The 18,199-nt window shown below is 28.3% G+C and overlaps 1 protein-coding gene across 1 annotated transcript; it reads left to right on the top strand.

The window, feature by feature from the left end:
* Positions 1-10,514: 10,514 nt before the first annotated feature.
* Positions 10,515-14,688, top strand: LOC109804848 (bet1-like protein At4g14600). The gene is made up of 4 exons (XM_020366732.3): positions 10,515-10,814; positions 10,890-11,007; positions 12,442-12,498; positions 14,314-14,688. The coding sequence occupies exons 1-4, from the start codon at positions 10,753-10,755 to the stop codon at positions 14,473-14,475; spliced, it is 399 nt and encodes a 132-aa protein (XP_020222321.1). The 5' UTR covers positions 10,515-10,752; the 3' UTR covers positions 14,476-14,688.
* Positions 14,689-18,199: the final 3,511 nt, after the last annotated feature.

Below are 18,199 nucleotides of genomic sequence, written 5' to 3'. Positions count from 1 at the left end.
TATATTGTGATCTAAGTTTATTTATAAAAAAGAAAAAAGAAAAAAATAATAAAGTGATAATTATTGAAAAAGCGTAAGGAAATTACTAATTGTGTGACAAACGACATTAAAAAAATCTTAATTTTTTAATTTTTTTTAAACAATTAAAAGGCAAAAGATATAAAAAAAAAAGCAAAAAATTATATATAATAAAAAAGCATTTCCATTATATATTAGTATAAACATACAAAATAGCAAGAAATGTATAATAAATATAAGATACTAATTTATAGAAATATATTATATAATATCAATTTATATGGTAATATATAATATTATATATTAATATATATATATATATTAACTTATATAATATATATTATAAAATTTGCATTCAAAATCTTATATATTTTTATAATGATTTGATGTAAATTTTAAATATATTTTGACTCTTTTTTTATTTTATTTTATTTTTTTATTTATTTTTAATAAAAGGGAACATCCCTTTCCCGCCGGTATATATAAAATTCACATATGCTTACATAATTAACATCTATATAAGAGTATTTTTAATGAGAATTACTTATAGATTGCTTAAAAATAAAAATATTATATTAATATATCACATGTAATTTTGAGTTGCTTCAAATTAAAGAAAGATAGTAATTTTTTTTAAAAAAGAAGTGACTTATATAAGCAACAATTATGGGTTGTTTCACGTTTTTGTATGTAGATATAAAAGAGTATGAGATGTTGAGGAGGGAGAAAATATATTTGTAAACTAAGTAATTTGTTAATAGAAACTTTTATTAAAGTAAAAATTAGTGTATTATTTAAAATTAAAATATTTTTAATATTTTTTTCACATGATTATTAACCTTCTCATACTCTTTTAATAATTATCCACTTTATTATTTTTTATTTTATTTAAAAAAAATTAAGAGACACCATGTATCTATTTCCCTAATAGTTATATATATATATATATATAAATAACGATGATATACTTTTTTATATACACTTTAAAAAAAATTCTTTATAAATTACCTTCTAATCATCCTCATTTTTTATAAATAAATGCTCATTCCATCAAAAAAAAAAAATTGGAGTGCCTTTTCTTTTACTAGTATGACATAATGTATAATGAGAGAATAAGAGAAATCATCCTATCCTGTTACTTCCAAATTTAGCTTTCCCCTCAGGATAAAAAAAATATACTAGAGAAATTAAAAATATAATAATAATAACTATGTTTCTATGAACAAAATATAAAACTAAATATGTACAGTCATCTCAAAAGATAATATTCCCCTAGTGTCGGTCAAGCACAGACAAAACAACTACCTAAGTGATAACTCTGAAACGAAGACAATACTCCTCGTCTCGCAGCAGTCACCGCAACCATATCCGACCTAACCCTGACAGTATGATCATTGCAGTCCATTCACATGGAAACAGAAGGGTAAGCTAGAGTTCAATAAACAATCATACAAGTATAGAGCAATAATTTATACTACTCATTCATCCGATCATCATCACAACACAACCACACAGTCCATAATGACTCAACTATCAGCTCATTCATACAACTTTATAGGCAATTTAAATGCAACAACACATGCAACATCAACTAATATGTCGTCATGCATATACAACTAGGAGATCTCCAACAACTGAGGTTGAGCAGTCTAGGTGGCATAAACTCTACCAAATCCAACGTTTGACCTATCTTAACTAGGTTAGGTATAGGGCATCGTTAGGAACTCCGAAAAGAACCAGGTATAAACAACAAAAGGCGATTGCTTAGGTATGCCACTTAGACTCGAAGGTCCAATACTACTGTTAGGATAGAAGGGTTTGGGTATGGGCCTACCACGGCCTTGGCTTGCATCACCAATCCACATATGGAATTAGCCCACCCATTGCCCTCCAAGTACCACACACCCTTCAGTACCTAGTCAAAGACTACATCTTTAACTAGATACCTTACTCAAATTGGTCATTCAGCCATGACATGGATCAACTACTTCCATATCGCCCACACCGTACTATGGGATTCAACTTTTAAAACAACTTTTAACTTGTCACCTTAATACAATGTATCTCAACACAGGACATATATCTTCACCATATGTCCCCAACTTTACAACTTTACAACAATAGACATCTTTACAACAATAAGCAATAGAATAACATCTTGAGTAAAATCTCAAATTCAACAACTTTAAACAACTAAACAATTTTAAGGCAACTTACAACTTAAAAGTATCTTTCAACATGTAGACATCACATACCAACTTGAAAATTTACTATACAACTATACAACTTTAACAACATGTGACAACTTAATTAACAACTACTTAACTCATCTTCATCAGGCAACTTAGCAACTTAACCAAATCATTAAGCATACTCACGCCCGGCATAGCCTTCTCGTGCTCGACGCCCTCAAGTCAGAGACTCTTAAGAATCTCCATGCCCGCCGCACCCATCATGCGCCCGACGCCAGCCAAACAGAGACATCTAGAGGTCTCCATGCCTGACATGTACACCTTGGGCCCAGTGCCAAGTCAGACAGAGACCTCCAAGGGTCCCCATGCCCGGTGCATCAATTCTGCACCCGGCGCCACATCAGTAAAACACAAAACAGGGCCACTATCTGATATCGCGCCCGGCGTGACTCTCACACACCCGGCGCGATTCATCCAGAGATTCCCATTTCAAATCGTGCCCGGCGCGACTAACCTCGCGCTCGGCGTGATTTGTTAATGGAGGTCCCTGATGAATGCACGCCCAGTGCCAAGAACTGGGTCCGGTGCAAGTTCAAACAGTAGCCTCCAAAAATTACGAAAATCCCTTCAAAAACTTGAAAATCAACAACTTCAACCACATGCAATCCATGAAATGAAATACACAAGCTCCCTACAACTCAACAACGATCTCAGATTCAACATGCAACCATTCAAGGCATCAAATTCACCAAAAATCTCAATTCTTCCTGAAACCCCGAAAATGAGGAATCCTCCAATTCAACTACTTCTTCTCCAAATTCATGCACCAATTGAGTTCCTAAACTCACATGCAATCAAACAACTTACATTCTAGCTTCCTTCACCTAAAGATTGACTTCGAATAGCTAAGAATTTGAGAAGAAGAATAATTTATCCCAAAGCTCTACCCGCGGAATTCAATCCTCCAAAAACTAGCTTTCTAGCATGAATTCCAAGAAAAGACAGAAGAAGTTAGTGATCTAGAGAATAAGAATAATTAACCAGAGAAATTTTGGAGAGAAAGGAGCTCACGGACCCAGAGTCCTTCTCTCTAAAACTTCTCTCTAGATTTTTTTTCAGAATGAGCTTATGAGGCTCCCTTCTAAAAAAATCTTATATACTCTTCTCTCTAGAGTCAGCTAAACTCTGATATCTACTTACTACGTTACATGAATATTCAATGAACTATCAATTTTCAATTTATAGTGGCTTTAAAATGTTAGTATGCATTTCTTTTTATGCTTATTTATGTGTAGTAAGGATCTTGTAAGAAATTTCACCTTTCGGGTAGGTATGCATTTGAAATTTCTAATATCACTTTTCCGACTCATTAGGAAACACTCTTTGGGTATTAATAAGTGAATATTCATTGAACTATCAATTTTCAGTTCATACTGACTTTAAAATGTTAGTATGCATTTTTTTTAATGTTTATTTATGTGTACTAAGGATCTCGTAAAAATTTTCACCTGTTCAAGTAGGTATGCATTTTAAATTTCTAATACTGCTTTCCCGACTTAATAGGAAACATTCTATATGAAAAAATTTTATTGCTTGAAAATCAATTGAGTAATTGAAACTACTTATATTTAAGCTTATGTAGCAAACTCTAAATAATCTTTGTTTTCAACTTTAACATGTCATTAACGTTCTAATCAAACAATATTAATTGACACAAGGTGATGAGGATTTGTAACTTTTAATCAAGATGTACATGATTCAAATTTTGACCTTAATTATATAATAAACTATATTGGAAGGAGAATTTATACTTTGTGTATGTTTACGATTTCTAAGAAAGATTTAGTTATTATTTTCAACGATGAATAATTCGTATTAATATCATGATTATAAAAAAAATCATAATCAATATTATAGATTATCTCTATGTTATACAACATTTATTCAACAAAAAAAATTAAAAAATCATATTTTTTCATGTCAAATATGAATCAATTTAACTTCATTTAAGAATATTATTTTAAAATAATTTTATTTAATTGAAATTAATTTAATATTATTTATAACTAGTTTCTGTATCATGAATTATGTGTAGAGAAATAATATTTACCATTATTTTTAAAAATTAAAGTTAAAAGTTAAAATTATAAAATTATATATATTATTTTTAATTCTCTTGAAGCAATTTTTAAGTTGTTAGTATATTAATTAATGGTTGATAGTTCCAAATTTGTTTTAAATAATTGAAAATAACAATTGAAGTGGAATGCGATAATATTTAATAAAACAAAGTGCTAATTGTAGGTAAGAAATGATACCTACATTGTAGAAAATATATCTATAATTAAAAAAAAAAACATTTTTTTCCAATGCTAATTTCAATTGGAGAGGAAACACGTGTCCTATTATGATCTAAAGTTAAAAGTTGGATTGCCGAAAAACTTAAATAATAATTTCTATTCTCACCTTTACTTTTCTAAAGAATCCTATATAATTTATAGTTTAAAAAAATACAATATTAAGAGACAAATCCTCTTAATCCTATATTTTCATTTATTATATTTATAAATAGAAACAAACTTTACATTTAGAAAAGAAAGAATAATTGAAGAAAATGAGATAAAGATAAAATAAGTATATATTAACTTTTAATTAATTTTTATATTAGAATAAGATAGTTGAAATAATGATTAAAACAAAAGAACATCACTAACATTTATTGATATATCAAAATTATAACAATCTAATACATGATAATAAAAAAATAGTTATAATACATAATTATTTAATCGACATATCAAAATCATTATATATATTTTTATCAACAAAACTATTAAAACAATGGCAAATGAGATTAATAATACACTCAAACTTGTTGCAACAACTTTACGAACAAAACTTTATTAATTTTTCTGTAGGACTAAGCATGGTTATATTTTAATCACCTGTGCAACAAAATATGATTATATATAAAAACATCATCATCAAAATTATTAAGACAATACTAATAGATATTATTACAACATTAAAGCGTGCAACAACTTAACCAATAAAAGTTTATTCAAAATTGAATAACTATAATGAATATAATGGTATAGTTATTCTTTAATTAATTAGAAATTTTAAATTTATGTTATTTTTTCTCAAACGTTATTCTAACATTGATTACAACTTTAATATGTGTACTTATGAAATTATAAAAAAAATGATAATTCAATATCATTAATTATGTTATAAATAAATCTTAATTTATTGCTTATTCATGAATAACAAATTTCAAATGTTAATATATAAGTACAAATATTAATATGACAGGAAGATAATAAAACAATAAATTGATTTAAAAAATTTATCTCCGAAAAAAATTAATTTATTTAATAGAGTAAGATTTTATTTTTTTTTGCAGTGTATTTGTCATTTTAACTTTTTTTATTAACATATTTGTTAAGGATAAAATAAAAAATAATTATACAAAAAAATTAATTTTTCAATTCATTAATACTAACTACTCACTTATTTTATTTTTATTTAATGGAGATATATAATGTATTTTTCCTATCAATATATAATAGCATAAAAAATAATTTTAAATATATATTTAATTTTTATAAAATAAATAAATTTTGATTTTAATCTTTATAAAAATATTTTTTAACTTCTAAAATTAAAACCATTTGCTTTTAATTTAATAATTTAAACTAAATTATACTTTTGATCTTTTATTTTATTTTCTAGATTCATTTTATTCTTTTATTTATTAAAATATTATTTTTAGTCCTTTTTTATATTTGAATCAATTTGATCATTTTAAAATAATAATTGTTTTTAATTATGCAATACAATCTATAATTAATTTTTGACTGATTTAAGACATAAAATTTATAATTAAATTTAATTATATAAAAACTATGAATTGACATTTAAATTCAAAAGAGTTATAAGCATAAGAAAAATTGTGTGAAAAACATGTTCCATATAAGCAACTAGAAAATAGTATAAAAGTATATTTTTTTTGAAATTTTCATTTTTTTTATACAATTTTCATCATATTCGTAACACTTTTAATTAAATTTCGAATATGTTTAATAGTTTTTATGTAAGTGAATCTACTGATATGTATTTCAAGTTTTGAATCAATAAAAAATTATCCCAAATCAAAATTGAAAACAATCATTATTTTAAAATGACCAAACTAATCTACATTTAAGAAATAGATAACTAATATTTTAACATTGCAATAGTGTGTTAAATGTTTATTATATAATTAAAATGTAAAATAAATTATGTATATAAATATATATTATGTATAAATTTATAAATTATATTTAAAATTTGAATAATTATATTTTAAATATATAAATTTTATTTTAGATTTTATTTTAATCGATATATAAAGTGGTTGAATGTTTTAGTGTAAACAATTTGTTATGTTTATTTTTAACCTTTATTTATCAAACTACCTGCACAAAGCATTATTTGATGTAAGATAATGTAGTAAATTTTATTTATTTATTAATTAAATAAATTATTAATAAACTATTTAATTAAGATAAATTGTTCAACAATTCTATAACTATAATCATAATTCCAAGCCAACAACCAGACCCTCGTATGTCAAATAATAATTTCACATGAGCATTAGTAGTATATATCCACAGAATCAAAAAAAAAAAATCATGAGCCAATGATAAAGTGAATCAATTTTTATTTTTATGCATAGATACCTTTAAATTTATATTAAGAAAATGTGTAGATATAAACTTAAATGTATTTTGTAACTCTCTACTTAAAATAAAGTCTATTTTATAATTGAAAAAATATTAGACATCAATGGTCATTAAGTTACTATAGATTCTAATTATATCTATTAATGGTCATTAACTTACTTATTTCCTTTAAAAAATTACTTAGTAGACATTAATTATGTTTAAATAACTTGATTAATCATATTTAATTATTTTAATTGCGTAAAAGTTAAATAATCACATTACCCTTACTTTTCTTTTTAACATAGTTCACATAATAATCTAATTTTTATTAATTAAATATATATTTTTAATTATTTTAATTAATATTCAAATATTTATAATTAATATTATATATATATATAAATAAAAGATTCAAACGATATTAATGTAATATTTACTACTTATCGATCATATAGAAGCCATCACTAATGGCCACTTATTTTTATAGCGTGGTAGCCAATTTTCTTCCCTGGCAGTTCAACAATTAAAGCATCCATGGGGTAGCATAACTCTTACACAGTCATCGAAGTGGACCTTCAATTGTAAACGATTTTCATTCTTAAATTTTAGCCTAAATTTTATTTTTATTTTTATTTATTTTAAAATTTTAATTTAATTATATTATTTTTTAAATGATTCAATTCTTTTTTAATTTTTAAAATATTCGATATTATCTTTTCGTCTAAATTAACAATAATGACATTGATAAGACAACATTAAATATTATTTAAAAATTATATAATTAAATTGAATTATTTAAAAATAATAGGATTAAGTCGAACATTTCATAAATAAATAAAAATAAATTGAATAAAAAATTATTTAATATTTTTTCATCTAGAAAAAATTAATTTTCTTTTTATCTATTTAATAATTTATTTTATTAGATAACTATTTTATTTTTTTATTATATTTTTTATTTCAAGTACTTAATTTTGTTGTCATTCAAATTTATCTAAGAAAAAAATGTTTGATAAAATTTTATTAAATTTGGTCATACTATTTTTGAAATGTTCAATTTGGTCTCATTATTTCTAAAATATTCAATATTATCCTTTCATTTAATTTTATTATCATCTTTAATGTTAAATTGAATAAAATGACAATATTAAACATATATTGAAAAATTAAGGACTAAATTAAACCTTCTAAAATTAATGATACTAAATTGAATCTTAAAAATAAAAAAATATAAATTAGCCTAAATTTTATATCAACTAACTTTTGGACCAGTATATCAATTTTCTTCCTCACATGCGAGGTTTTTCTTTTCTTTTCAATTTTTGTAAAAAAATTGGTAATGTTGATTGCATTGTTGTTGCACCCTCTCTATTCAAGTGGATCGTTCGATGGAGTCAAAGTTTAGTGATCCTTAAAGTATAACTAATTTTAAAAATAAATTAGTTTGTTAGAGACATTTGTTAGTTTTACAACATCATGTGCATTTAGGGGTGAAGAATAAGGGATTTTAATAGGAGGTTCGAGCTAAATATATTAGGAGAAACATCCACACTAGAATTAGATTACATTTATTGAATGTTTTGAGCCATGATAACAACTAGAATTCTCTAAAGACAATCCTATATACTGAAACATTTTGGTACCCATCGTGGGGTATTAGTAAAATTGTCTCCCACACCTTGGTTTTTGAGCATGAATAGTGATTTACAATGGTATCGCCACTAAGGAGCAATGTTCGTAGGTCTAATGTCAACGACTCTAGTGGTGTTGGCACCAGTAGAGTGGATGGCACAAGACTTACCAATGACGATCCTATGCTATAGGAAATCCTGGAGACTATAAATCCTGCGACATGACAATTAAGAGATGCATAAAAGGGTAGAAGAGGTAGAGAGACTCCAAAGAAAGGATTTAAAGGCCATAGACGATGGTCCTACCATTCGGGAGATAATGGCAATAATAGAGGCTTTGTGACACGAGAATGAGAAGGCATAAAGGAGAGTGAAAGAAGCGATGAGGTTGTGGAGAAAGGACCTGGAGGCAGCAAACAACGACCATGTTCTGCATGAGATCTAAGTCACCATGGAAGCCTTACGATGAGATAATGAGGAACACAACACCATTATGAATTACACTTTTCCCATATTGACGACACAGTTCATATAGTCCTTTCATTGATAGAGTCATTAATAACTCTCTATTCTTACACTACAACCCCGCAACTTTTGAGTATACCTTTATCTCTTTATACTCATACATTCATTGACTATAGGAGTCAACTTATGTGTATTGACTCTTTACTTGGATTAACAAGATCCTAGATAAGCATTCTTGCCATTAAACACTCCATGCTTGTACACTTGGGCCTAGATAGTAATGTACCATGATCTCAAAATTTAACCAATATTTGACCATTTGGATCACCTTGCAACCAATATACATGCTTCATGGTCACCCCTTGGCCAACAATGTACAATGTTGAACATCCAATCACCAAACCAGTGGAAATCTCAACTATTAGACTCTTCATGCTCACGCATTCGAGCTTGGGGGTTGTGCATCGTTAAGGTTGGTCAAAGGCTGACCATGTGGACAATCGATAATTATATGATTAGTGGCGTGACTATTAGACTCTTCATGCTTAGGCAATTGAGCTTGGGGAACTATGTACTTTTGGATCACCTTTTGGGCGACAATGTATAATGCTAAACATCCAATCATCGACCTGTGAAATCTCAACTATTAGACTCTTCATGCTTACATATTCGAGCTTGAGGGGCTATGCAACGTTAGGGTTGGCCAAAGGCCGACCATGTGGATAGTCGATAGTTATATGATTAGTGGTGTGACCTGGTCTTAGGATGATGTACTCCAAGATGTAACATAGGCACCGCAATCCGTTGGACCACATAATATCAACTATATGCATAAGATAATGGTCATAAATTTCAGGATTCGAAGAAGCATTAAGACATGATGTTCTCACATACGCATTTAAGGACAAAGAATACGAAATTCTGATACAAGACTCATGTTCAATATATAAGGAAAAACATTCATAGTAGAATTAAGTTATACTCATTGAATGTTATGGATTAAAATAACAACTAGAATTCTTTAGGAACAATCCTACATACCAAAACAATTTTTTTTTATATAATAATTAACTTTTCTATTTTGAGTTTTATGATATGTGATATAATGACTAAGTTAATTGGTGTTACTTGTATTTTTATTTATTTTAATTTTTACATCTCATATAACACTTTTTTTTAATGTTATTTTAAAGATCATTATATTGAAAAAGAAGAAAGAATAATTTTTTTAACTTGGATCGGATAAAAAAAATAAAAATATATGTTTATTTATTTATAAAATTAATTTTATAACTTTTACTTTTCCCCCCTATTTTGTCTTCAAAGGGAAATATCATGATATTCTCTAAAATTATTATGATTATCTTGTGATAAGAGAGATTGAAACAAAAGCACATAATCTTATATTCATAATCTATATCGTTATTGTAATTACGATAAATTAAAAAAATATAATGTATTTTCTCTTCTCTCTTTATTTTTCCACCCTTATAAAGATGTAAAAATTAAAAAAATAAAAAAATCGAAGGGTGGAGTTCTCTGGAAAGCAAGTTTCCATGCTCCTATTTGTTTCCTGGTTCCTTCGATTTTCTTCTCTACTAAGACTTCGTCGTCATTGATTATTGATTATCCAGCAACAATTCAAACCCGTCAACATAATTTCGTGTCTGTACAATTCATCTCCCTTTCAACACATCCTGCGTCAAATTAAATTAGGTTTTTACCAGTTTTCCCTCGATGGCCGCCAATTCCCACAGAGCGGGTTCTTCCTACGGCGGCGCCGCCCCTTACCGATCAAGGTATCTCCCTCTCTCTCTCTCTCTCTTCCTTCGAATTCGTCACATCTATTGAATTGCATGTGTTGGATATTGCAGTGATGGGCTTAGCACCCGACCCGTTGGTGCCTCCGAGGAGATCCAATTGCGTATTGATCCAATGGACTTGGACGATGAGATCACCGGTCTTCACCGCCAAGTTAGAAGATTGAAACATGTATGTGTCTTTTCTTATTTTAATTTAATTTATTTTTTTGTCTATTCACTTTGTAGTTGTTATTATTACTTTGTTTTGTTGTGCATGTATGAAATTTTGATTTTTTTTTTAATTGAGAGCTTAATATCTGAAAGTCGTTTAGTCCTGATTGTTCTAAATGGGAAGGGGGGTTGGACGAATTTGAAGAAATGAAGTTTGGTTGATAAGATTCAGACCTAATTCACTGTTTAGGGGAAATTGGCCATTTAAACAAGTAGATGTTGGTTGAAGACTTGAATGTGTTGCATTTTGTGATGTAATGAACTTGGATTGGTCATGTTTAAAAGCCTCTCTATTCGTGTAGGTACTCAAGATTGAGGGTTAAAGAGAATAGGAAAGTTTTGGACAGGGGACAACTTTTTTCAATATAAATTAACCCAACAATGAGTTACAGCTAATAGCAATTGCTCTAATTTATAGGATTCTTTGCAAGGTTATAGAAGTTGGTCTGCGGCAAAATCAACGTTTTTTGATTAACCACAACTGCATTGCAACTGCATTTGTGACGAAACTGCAACCGCAATTGGGATTGCAATTTAAAACTTTGATTCGTCATTCTTTGTGAACTTGTAGGGTAATCCCCTGTTGGCTAATTATACTGCTGATCTTGTGTCATATGGGATCACTAATTCACTGTTTTTCTTTGCTTATTTGGTATTGCATTTGCTCCATACCTTCTTTTTATTTTTATTCATCTGAAGAACATGAATTTTACTTTTTTAGAATTATTCTATATTCTTTTTTCAGATTTCTGTGATAATAATCGGTGGTTGTAAACAAGGTTTTGAATTGTGGTTGCAATTGCAGTTTGATCGCAATCTTTGATATTGTGAAATTTACAAACAAATGCAGCTAATGTGGCTGTAGTGGAGATCTCAAAACCTTCACAAAATGGCAGTCGCAGACCATTTTTTTAAACCATGATTGTGAAAACAACCAGTGGCTGTAGATTGCATCTTAAAACTTGAAACTTGGAAGGGGAAATAAAACTGACTACATTTTAGCTTGCTTTATTCTCGAAAAGAAATTTGCATCTTCTTGGCCCCCAAAAGAAATTGTCAATGAAGATAACCACATGAATATTCTTGTTGTATTTATGTTTCCTAGCTTTTTCTCCCTTTTCACATAACTATATTCAATAGAATATTTGATAATTGATGCATGAATGCTTGATGCTGTTGCCAATGATAAGAAATAAGTTCAGTTTCCAACTATAAGTTATACAGTGTTCTGTCGGGGAAGCTAAATCGTTGAATTATATCCTGCTAGTTATTCCTTTTATAGAAGATAGTTGGATGAAACTATATCATGTTTCAAAACTCAACTTTCTTTCTCTATTTTTTTTGTCTCTTCTTTGTCCTTTGTTCTCATACTACTTCCAATATTCTGGTACAGGTTGCTGAGGAGATAGGGACAGAAGTGAAGTATCAGAAAGATTTTCTTGAACAACTGGTACACAATTTCTTAGATAATCTTCGTTTCTCTTAGTTTTGTTTTTTTCCTAGTGTTTGTCCCATCTCCAATCCATCGGATGGGGTATGTGTTTGGTTGTGAAGTATGCAACTAAATATACCTAATTTTATTTGCAAATTGCATTAAAACAATTATTATGATTTGATATTGATTATATTTATAATCAATAAGTTAATCTGCCCAAATACTATTTTCCATACAAAAGGAACGCAAATAAGAATTCTTTAAAGCTAATCAATATCTGAGAAAATGGGTTAATTTGCAGCAATGTAAAATTGGAAGAGTAAATCTTGTATACACACTACCCCAACATGTCACCTTTATACGCAACCACTTAAAAGATGACAACTCATTTTAAAAATATAAAAAAAAAAGTCAATTGTGAAATTAAAAAAGAAAAGCACGGGACAGTTTGCCAGTCAAAAAAAAATTAATTGAGGCATAGAGATGACAACGAAGAACAATGAAATTGCTTCAGGTGGATGCAGCTCCAATGTTGATGAAAGATGGGCTTCCTCTACTCAAGTTGTATTACAAGCTTTAATCATATGCAAATTGGTGGAGCAGATGAAAACACAAACCCAAGAGAAACAAATCAAAATGTCAGGGAAATGTAGCCAAGTCTGCACATTGTTTGATTAGCCATGGAGCAAACATTCATCCATGCCCATGGTTTATATCAGCAAAAATATCTGAACTTAGACAGCCAATCACTGAACCAAATTCTCTTAATATAATATGAAATCCAATTTTATCGAAAAGCAGTCAATTTTCCTTGAATTGAAAGATTCAGGGGAGGCTTTACAATTTGTCAACGTGATGCCTCTATTATTTTGTGGTTCCCATACACTGGTCTTAGAATTGTGGTTCCCATTATTTCATGATTCCTCTTAGGATGAGGAGGCAAAACAAGCTTTGGGAAGAGGTATTGACTGCGGTGTTGAAGGAGGTGGCTATAGTGACTTTGGGAGGAGTGGCCATGGCAGTTCCAGGAGGTGTCCATAGTTCCCTTTTTGAGGAAAGGGAAGTTTGGTGTAGGATAAGAAAAATGATGCTCAGAGTCATTCGCGTGCCTTTTTTGATTTCACAATTGACTTTTTTGTTTCTAATTTTAATGAGTTGCCACCCTTTAAGTGGTTGTGTAAAGGTGACTTGTTGGAGTAACGTGTATACAAGATTTACTCAAATTGGAATACTAAATTATTGAATAAATTATGAGACAGTTAAATATGATAAAGATGATATATCTACATCTAAGTTTTGTCATGCATAAAATTCTCCTGATAGTTATATATGGAGGTGCCATCTATGTAATACTCTGCTAATACCGGTAGTCTATTTACCAATACTAATTCTATGTTGATACTGTTTGCTTAATTATTTGGGATCTCCCTCCGGATTGTGGCATGTTGAGGCAGTAATGTATTGCCCACATGAATTAAAGTTCTCTGCATGGAAAAAATGACTACATTCACCTGGTGTTGCCAACGTCAGGCAAAATGAATTTTGGAATGCTAACTATGTCATAAAATGTTTCTCAATTATAAAATTGTGGTCAGCTTATTGTAATTTTAACTGTTAAGGACTTTAGAAGTTTAAAGGAGGAAAGGAAAAGCATGTCATACATGCTGCTATTCATATTTTGAACCTTTGTTGTCTTTAACGGAGTACACAGGAAAAATCTTTTGGCTGGCTTTTGTTGCATGTTGATTCATAGTAATCGTTTTTCTCCTCTTTAGCGGGAAATTGTCCTACTGTTTTGTTAACATTTTAGCTTTATCTTTTTCAATGCAGCAAATGACAATGATAAAGGCTCAAGCTGGAGTGAAGAATAACCTGAGAAGATTGAACAGGAGCATCATCCAAAGTGGTTCAAACCATATTATTCATGTCATTATGTTTGCGTTAGTCTGTTTCTTTGTAGTGTACCTTTGGTCCAAGATGTTCAGAAGGTGATTTGCAGTCCAGTTTCCTGGTTGAAAGACTCCACTAAAGGGCTTAATCCGTTGATTCACATGATATAACAGATTTTGTTGTAAAGAGAAGGCTCCATAATCCTTTGGAGTTTGTTATTAAAATATATTTGACTTTTGCCATATGTTTCTCGGATATATTGTGTAGTTAAAGCAGTAATTCTATTTGAAAAAAGATGAATGATTTGCGTGCTTAGTAGTTTACGGTTATTTACTTTTCTCTATGAATGACATGTGACCATTTAAGTACTTTGTAGGCAGCAACCATGATCTATATTCTTAATTCATTAGATATTTGTAATCCTGTGTGAAAATGTGTAGGAAATCCGCAAATTGCTGGTTAAAGAAATTAAGAAACAGCGACAGGATGACAGCCGAACCAGTTTTTATGAAATGAAATTATGTTATATATGATTTAATACACTACAAGAGGCGTTGTCCTCTCAACTCAGGCTTTTTGGCCATTATATATAAAAAAAAAATCAAAATACTAAATATTTTTTTTTAAAAACTATTTATCTAAGTAAATAGTTTGAGTTACGCTGGCACGCTCCTCGACAAGTTGTCCAGAAAATGCTTGGGAGTTGGGGCTCGAGCATTTTCTGTGTATTGCAAAAATATAAAGAAAACGTATGGGGTCTAGGTGCTTTCTATGTATCGCAAAAATGCAAAGAAAACGCATGAGGCTTCAGATGATTTCCATTAAAGTTTTGTCCCATTAAACTGACGCAAAGAGAGAGAATAGTTTACAAAATAAATAATAAATAATAGTTTACAAAATAATAAATAATTATATAATTATTTATAAAAAAAATAATTTATTAATTAAATGAATCTAACAATACTTTAAGACTATAATAAAATAAAATTTAACTTATCAATTAAAAAATTGTTTTAAAAAAATAAAGTTTTTAAAAGTATATTGATAAATATAATTCATATGTTTACTTTATATATTTAATTCTAACATGATTGAAATAAAAATAAATGAATCTAATTTATTACTTTAAACAATTTATTTTCTTTAAATAAAAACATTAATTAATATATAATAATAAAATTCATCTATGTCTATTTTAAATTTTTTATATAATACTTTCAAACTATAAATAAAAAAGGTTTTTACTTTAAATATATGTTTACAATATCAACAAAAATATAAATACATTTAATTTATATATTTAATTCTAACATAATTAAAAAAAATATTTATTAAAATTATTTATTACATTAAATAAATAATTATTATATTAACCTCTATCTTAATATTTGAATAAAATTATTTATTTATCATTTTCTTTAATATTGCATTATTTGTTTTAATCATTATGCTATTATATTATTTTATGATATAAGTTTGAAATTAATTAAAATTTGACATTATGATTTCTAAAAATATTTTTTTTATCAGTAAAATAAATATGTATAAAAGATTCACATAAACATATCCTTTTATAAAAAAACTTATGTATTATTTAGTTTAATGATTATTTTTTTAGTACTCCTAAGTTAATAAGCTTATTTTAATAATTTGTTTTACACTTAAAAAATATGTTTCAAGTTTTAACTAATTTATTAGTTAATCCGATAGATTATACTAGTTAGATATTTTACACTCATATTTTGTAAGACGATCTATTTAATAAAAAATATTGTGTTTGATCTTTGTTATGTACAAAAATCTTTTGGACTAATTATAATCACAATATCGCGAGTGAGATTAGCCTTGGATCCAGTAAGTTAAAGATTGTCATAATAGAAAAAAAATTAATTTATTAATTATTTTTGCCACGATAAAGGTTAACCAACATTATATCTACCTACTATTATTTTTCTTCCAAGTACATTAAACGAAAAGGTAGAAAAAATTAATATTCTAAAACCATTTAATTTTTTCTAAGTAATATTTTTCCAAATGTTTATGGATATTAGTTAAGGAATATTAAATATATTTTACTACTTAAAGATAAAATTTGTCATTCATAAAAGTTTTGGACATAGCCAAGAGAACTACCACTAAGGTCATGGTTACGAGGGTGTAGGAGGATTAGATTTGTATTGATATTAGTGGGCCTAAACTCCTATTGAGTTGGACTATTAGTTAAAGTTTAATACTTCTTTTTATTGTGGGCCTTGTATTACGGGCCTTATAGTATAAGACTTTAGGTTTTGTTTGAGTTTGTATTTCTTTAGCCTTGTAGTATAAGATTGTTGACCTTGTATTTTTGCATCAAGTAGCCTAAGATCTCTTGTATGTTAGGCCTGAAGATTAACCATGTATTTCATCTCATTTAAACCACATTAGGTTTTAATTTGATACCATGTAACCAGCCATGCGAGGGCACATATGGGTTAGCCAAATTAAAACTCTAATGTAGTTCAAATAACATTCAAATGCATTATTTAAATTTCCTAGATCTAGTTACACATGAGAGCACATGCTCTAACTAGATTTATGCACCAATTTCAATTTCAATTTCAATTTCAAATTGGCGCACTTACCACCATGATTAGGAGACTATGGTTCATTTTGAACCCATGGTCAGTCTAACTTCTCCCATAAACTATCTAAATCTATATTTAAGGGTTTTAGCTAGTGTATTCTATCACTTTTGAGTATATGAGTACCCTATTTTTTATAATTCTCTCCTTTCTCTCTTAAAGGTCCCATTGGAGAACCATTATCCTAAAGCATGTCCAACAAGGAAAATTTTCTTGTGGAATAATGCACTTGCTTGCTTCTCTTTCTCTAGGTCAAAATCCATTGGAAAACATCAAGGAAGGATTCAAGGAACTTTAACGAAGAATTCTATCATCATTATTCATTGGAGTTTCCATCAAGTTTTATTTTATGAAATATTTTTAATTACTTTCTTTTACCAAATATTTTAATTACTTAAAATTAATGAATATTTTTTGTTCTTAATATCATAAATATTTCTGCAGAATTTTTTTTTTTTGCTTTCACAAATGAGAAAAATAGTAAAATTATTAGTAAAATTTACATGAAGATTATTTTGGTTTGAAAGATGAGAAATGTTATGTTTTTAATGTTGGTTCTCGCGGCTCTTAAAATTTTAAGTGTTAAACGTAAGCAATTAAATCAATGAAATATGATTTTTAAGATAATTATCGTAAAAACTAATAAATTTGACATACTTGTTAATTTATAATTGAATGACATCAATAATTAAATTTTTTTAATTCATTTTGTTAAAAACTCTACAAACTAAGAGTTAATCACTTGTACACTGTCAGTGTAAATTTTACACTAGCAACCAATTATATCTGTTAATTGTGTCATATCACTGTTAAAAGTAAATGTGTTTACAGTAACATGTCACAATTAAGAGATATAATTAATTGTCAGTGTAAAAAAAATTTATAGTACAGTATACAAGTGATTACCTCACAAATTAATGTCCAAGAATAATTTATGGATCAGCATCCGGTCACTTTTTTACCTCCAACAGAGGACAGACATTTCACTCATTTCCCAGTTTTTTCCTAGTCCTTCATCATTCTCATTTTGGTCTTTTTGGGTCCTCTGTACTACATCGTGTCATAGCAACTGTAGAGAAAAATGGAAAACTGTCAATCTGGAGTAATTACTCCACCTCACCATGTCCCGACAGTTCTGTATATGTCACCATTTTAATGATATTCCTCCTTCATGCCAGAGATTTCTTCTCAGAGGGGCACTCCCT

The sequence above is a fragment of the Cajanus cajan genome, chromosome 9, assembly GCF_000230855.2.
Source record: "Cajanus cajan strain Asha chromosome 9, NIPB_CcT2T_4, whole genome shotgun sequence".
Taxonomy (NCBI): Eukaryota; Viridiplantae; Streptophyta; class Magnoliopsida; order Fabales; family Fabaceae; genus Cajanus; species Cajanus cajan.
The sequence above is the reverse complement of the archived record's forward strand: the minus strand, read 5'-3'. Positions and strand labels throughout refer to the sequence as shown.

What these genes read in the sequence shown, in the direction of transcription:
- LOC109804848 (XM_020366732.3), top strand. Translation starts at nt 10,753, where the DNA reads ATGGCCGCCAATTCCCACAGAGCGGGTTCTTCCTACGGCGGCGCCGCC. An exon ending in AAGTTAGAAGATTGAAACAT is followed by an intron (nt 11,008 to 12,441) that starts GTATGTGTCTTT and finishes ATTCTGGTACAG; the next exon opens with GTTGCTGAGGAGATAGGGAC. An exon ending in AAGATTTTCTTGAACAACTG is followed by an intron (nt 12,499 to 14,313) that starts GTACACAATTTC and finishes TTTTCAATGCAG; the next exon opens with CAAATGACAATGATAAAGGC.